The sequence below is a fragment of the Caloenas nicobarica genome, chromosome 6, assembly GCF_036013445.1.
Source record: "Caloenas nicobarica isolate bCalNic1 chromosome 6, bCalNic1.hap1, whole genome shotgun sequence".
Lineage (NCBI taxonomy): Eukaryota > Metazoa > Chordata > Aves > Columbiformes > Columbidae > Caloenas > Caloenas nicobarica.
The window spans coordinates 7,130,001-7,135,437 of NC_088250.1; the positions used below are offsets into that span (position 1 = coordinate 7,130,001).

The 5,437-nt window shown below is 47.5% G+C and overlaps 1 protein-coding gene across 1 annotated transcript in view; it reads left to right on the forward strand.

Moving 5' to 3' along the window:
- The window catches only part of LOC135990518 (anterior gradient protein 3-like), a 5,189-nt gene extending 261 nt beyond the window's left edge, over window positions 1–4,928 (forward strand). Inside the window, exons 2-7 of the mRNA XM_065638238.1 lie at window positions 910–973; window positions 1,363–1,415; window positions 2,605–2,681; window positions 3,207–3,270; window positions 3,916–3,999; window positions 4,879–4,928. Of these exons, the coding sequence (XP_065494310.1) occupies window positions 910–973; window positions 1,363–1,415; window positions 2,605–2,681; window positions 3,207–3,270; window positions 3,916–3,999; window positions 4,879–4,928 (392 nt within the window). The remainder of the gene's footprint in view (window positions 1–909; window positions 974–1,362; window positions 1,416–2,604; window positions 2,682–3,206; window positions 3,271–3,915; window positions 4,000–4,878) is intronic.
- Window positions 4,929–5,437: the final 509 nt, after the last annotated feature.

Sequence of the window (5,437 nt, forward strand, 5' to 3'; positions counted from 1 at the left end):
ATCCCACGCTGCGTTCCCATTCCGAAGCAGAAGCCCAAACTGACCTTTCACAAGTGCCGTTTCCACCGTGGCCAAGAGCACTGGTGCGTTCAGCGTGGGAGAAGAGTCCTCGCGCTCTGTGCTTGGGAACAGGTCCAGGTGCTTTGCTTCAGACCTGGGCTGGGGACAGAGCCAAGAGCCAGGCTGCTACACTGGCTGCGGAGCGGCTGCTGCAGCAGCTTTCAGAGGCTCAACTCGAGACGCAGCCCCAGCAGCCCCCACCCCTCCAAAGGCATGCTAAGCCAAAGGAGACCATACAGCCGGGTTGCAACAAGCTCAACCCTTCTGCTCACTTTCCTACCAGCATCGTAGGCCAGGCATGGGCAGCAGATACCTCTTCCTCTCTTGATTCTCCTTTGGACAATGCAGGGCACGGGTAGGGCGCTGTAGCCATTGGAAGGGGCTCCAGGCTCAGGTTCAGGCTTTTCTCCATCAAGTAAGATCCAGGCACCTACACCAAAAGCACGCCTGCATCCTTCCATTCCCCAGCCCATCAAGCAATCCCTTGTTGCAGGAAGCCAGACACAAGCAGCAAGCCTGGTTCGGTGCTTTGAGAGGTTGGACATGGTCAGGGAGGAACTCTGGGCTCCAGCTTTTGAGTGGCTGGAAATATAGTATCTGTCTGTAATCCTAATCCACCTCCTGAGCCTGAGCAAAACTGGGGTTAACCCCACTTCGCTATCTGCTGTTGCTTTGCACCTTTCTGCTTGGGGCTCTCCTGGTGCCCACAAACCACCTGGAGGGTCTGGACACCCTGAGGGAAGGTGCCTAGTTTGTGCCACCCAATTGTAAATATTGCTCGAGCTCCCTATTCAGCAGAACATCCTCATCCATACTGACCAGACAATTAACTAAGGGTGCTCTCAACAGGCTGGGGAGACGACATTGAATGGGTGCAGACATATGAAGAAGGTTTAGCACGGTCAAAACACAGGTAATTCCTCAATTCTTGTTATGCCATTTCATACACTTAACTGCACAGAACAAAGCTGTGGTCTAACATGATGCGTGAACTGTGCTTTACACCTTACAAGCAAGACGCAAGTTGTGTTTTGCTGTATGGTGCAGAGGCTGAAGATGGTTTTGGTGAGAGCTCACCTTCTGGGAGATGAGCAGATGCCTTTGCATTGCTTCCAGTGTTACTTTCTCAGCCAGAGGCCCCTCTGCGTGTGACTGTGTCCACATGTCCCTGCTAGCCCAGTTGCTATTGCTCCTCCAAATATAAATACATCCCCAGAACAACTCAGTGCCTTAACTCTTTCAAGTGCGGTCTGTAAAAGGTCTGAATTGCTTCCCCACTCCTTTCCTGCAATGTCGTTTCAGCAAGAAGCCACTGATGGTTATTCACCACTTGGAAGAGTGTCCTTACAGTCAAGGTGAGCAAAGCAAACCCTTCCACACAACCTGGGTTATCCACATTTTTCATCACTCGTTCCTTACAAAGCATTTGAGCACTTGGTGTGAAGCCTTTCCAGAACACGCAGGGAAAGGGGGAGAGACAGTAAATCCACTGCGGACCCTTGGGAATAAAACGGTTGTAAAGTTTTTCTGAGCAGTAACGTGCTCTGCGTCAAAACTTCCCTGACAGAGACACATGGCTACAAAAACGGCAGGTGGACACCGAGCTTTCCTACTTTATTCTCTTTCCTACCCCTGATCTCCTGTCAATTCTCCTTCCTGCCTGCTCCCAACTCCAGCCCTGGGCCCAAGCAAGCGCGGAAATCAGCAGTTCGTGTGATTAAAAAGCTTGGGGAAGTTGTATCTCCCCAAGAAAGAAAGTGTGAAAGTGGACTGTGTCAAGCAAGCGAGGTCGGGCATCACACTGCCTCCACTGCACTGTTCCATACCATGGCTTTGAAGTTACGGGTATCCTGCAGGAAGGGGGAGTCAGACACCAAGAAAATTATCTTTATCTGTTCACTGCTTCGCAGAGACTGTAACGTGCCTTTAGCAGCATGTTTTCACCTGCAGACAAAAAACTGCAATAGCTGAGAGCATTGGAAAGCTCAAATCATCTTCTGACCTGCAAGAGCATCAGCTACCATGGGTTCTACGCACTTTCCTTTTACTCCTTACAAGGCCTCCTGCCAAAGACTGTGTCAGATCACTCACTGTCACTTGATAACCTCCTCGTTATTGAGAACAAAGTGAGGTTTATCAGGGAAGTCTGGTCCCACCATTTTAAATGAAATTTCTCTGAGGATTTGTTCCCCCGGATGCCTACAGCATAAATTGTGCAGATGGCTCTGTAGTGCAGGGCCAATAGTAAAATAAATATAAAATATAAAATAAAGCCAAGCCATGTGCCTTCATGATCTGCTCGGCCACTGGGAGGGAAATGTGTCTGTACACCAGCTTTTCAGTTTCTCAAGGACTAAATGTCTTTTGCATTTTATTTCACAAGAACCAAGTCCTCCAAACTCTGTGTGCCACGTGCACATAAGAAAGCAGTGCCGGTCATTTACAGGTGTATTTAGAATCAATATAAGATGCTGGAAAACCATGAAAAGCTGCGATCCAGATTTTTTTTTTCCCAACCAAATAATGTGTTTCTCTTTCTTTTAGCTTTAAGGAAAGCATTTGCTTCTAGCCCAGAGATCCAGCAGATGGCTCAGGAGGACTTTATCATGCTCAATCTGGTGGTAAGTCCGAAATTTAAAATATTAATCAAAATGTAAAATATTAATCAAAATGTTTAGTAGGGAGTGGAATGAGCCATACTAAAAATAGAAATCGATTCAGTTTGCACAGCTTTTAAGTTGTATTTGAAATTCTCTTCTTTCTCCCTGCTTTCTCTGGGAAGGTACAACAGGGTTTGCAAAACGCCACCACAGTTCCTCCTTGGAGAGGGGACAGGGAGACATTTCCATACATATACTTGTTTGTATGCGAATACCATTTTGTATTCTCCAACAAAAGGTCATATACTGATACAAGGGAAAAAAAGGAAAAATAATTCCCAGTCATCAGGCTGAGTTACCTGCCAGAGTGCTCTGTCCTCACTCCCAAGCATCTGGCACGGGACAGCTTGGGCAGAACAGAGAAACTGCGTGTTTGGTCGCACCAGAACTGTTAGTTGTTGGTAGACGAGACGAGCACAGCTGATTCAGTTCCTGTCTAGTGCTGGGACAGGGGCCTGTCACTGAGAGCCTGTCTAACTCCAACAGCACTCCAGCAGCGACGACAACATGGCGCCCGACGGCCATTACGTCCCTCGGATCCTCTTTGTGGGTGAGTCCCTGGGGTCAGGGCGATAATCAGGGCAGCAGTTTTTCTATAGGGTCCCCGTTGAATTCACTTTACTCCAAGTAGTACCTCATGTTCTTTTGAGTAAAAAAAAGCTGTAGGAATAACCCAGAATTTCAAAAGCAACGGGACCACGAGGGTCTCGTTCCACAAGCGGAAACGAACAGCATGTGACTGCTACCGACACTCACACACATCCTCTAAGAGTTCGGTCCTGCCTACGCGACACCGGCCACAACAACAGAACGCAGCCTCTTACTCCGAGCCTGTCCTCAATGAGTGGCAAATGCTCTGTCCATGGACAAAGGCCCCTCACCGATCGTGACCCACAACTATACAAAGAGGCAAACTTACCTTCAAACCTCTGAGTCCAGAGGGGACCGTGGACAAGACTCCAGAGCCACCAGACAAGGCCGGTATGTAGAGGATCTACTCATGATGGATTTCAGAAGCAGACTTCTTCATTAAACTGGAGCTGCTGGGAGCCTGGTGCTTCCAGATGTACCTTTCCAGCCACGAAAAGGCAAATAAGCACCATTTTAAAAAGGCTTTTACCCTCACAAAATTATTCACCACTGTGCCACTTCACAAACCCTTTGTTGCTCATGTCTCTTACTTTCTTTCCCCAAGATCCTTCAATGACGGTTCGAGCTGATCTAACTGGCAAATACTGGAACAGGATGTACACTTACGAACCAGAAGATATTTCGACCTGTGAGTGAAATGGGCACCTTAATGATCCCTTTTTAGCCATTTGAAGGTTATACAAGAAAATGTGGTTAAAGGGAATCGGAGAAACTCGAGAAATGCTGGATCTATTTCTGCAGTACAAAAAGCTCAAAGCCCCTTATAAACATGGAGTAAATATAGTGTGTCTTCTGGGAAAAAAAAAAACAACAACCCACAACATTACTGAATATTTCTGAAGAACTAGGTAGTAAAGTACAGGGAAAGTAGTTTTCAGTGTCTAAACGCTGCTGGTGGAGTTTCCAAAACCATGTAAACTTGGCCCCCAAGCCCCACCTGCTGTGGTTCGAGACATTTGCAGACTTGAATGGGCTGCTGCTCGGCTTCATAAGCAGAACCGCAGAAGCTGTTTTGATACATCTCATTCTAGCGGTAGCAAAGTTTAAAAAGACGTATCGCACCCGCACTGGAATTAGTTCCTAAGGGTTGCTGTCTCTGCACTCCCCTCTCCCGGCTGCCCACTTCAACAACACTTAGAAGACTGTGTTTTCCTGAGGTCTCCATCCCCAGATCGCAGCGCGTTTGGATGAGCCAGATGTAAACTCTGTGCGTAACAGAACAAACCCCTTCCCACAGACGATTAGGCAAAGAACATCCTGTGATTTGGGTTCACAGGCCTCTTTGCTACTTTTTCCACCTCAGCAGCGCACAGACTTTTTGTCTGACACTCCGGCAAAGCTTCGAGCCTCACGAGACACCTGCAGAACGTAGGAAAGGGCATCCGCACCACTCTTTAGAGGTCTAGCTCTCCAGAGTGGCTTTGATTTCTGACCTTGAGCTGTGTAGATGGGGAGAATGTAGAACCTTACCTGTCCATCTTCGTCATCTTCAGTGCTTTCCCCGCAGTGATTCACAACATGAGACAGGCGAAGCTGCTCCTGCACACCGAGCTCTGAGGAAGGGGCAGCGCCACCCGCGCAGGGGACAGAGACAGCAGCCCCGGGGGCGCCGAGAGCCCCAGCACAAGAACTCAGAGACCCCACGGGGCGACAGGTACCCAGGACGAGGCGCCGCCCACCCATTTTTAAACAGCAGTTTATCTTCATGATGCTATGATTAACAGAGAATAATTTTCTTTGCTAGTGTTTACAAACATTTGCTGACTCCAATCAGCATAATTCTGGAAGGGATACTTAGATTACAGATGTATTTTTTAAGTTTGTCCTGCGTGTGCCCAGCTACCTTCTACTTATTGGTCATTTTTCCACCACACGATTTGCCTTTTTTTCCTGTTATTTTAAGCTGTAAGTATTTCCGCTTGAAAACCTTTTAGTATAGTAAAAAACCAAAAGCACGGAACTACAGTCTGCATTAAGACAGGTTTGTATTTCTGTTGCTTTGTGAATTGCCACACTCGCTAATGTGAACTTTAGAAAATGGATTTATTGTTCTTTCCTGAAATTTC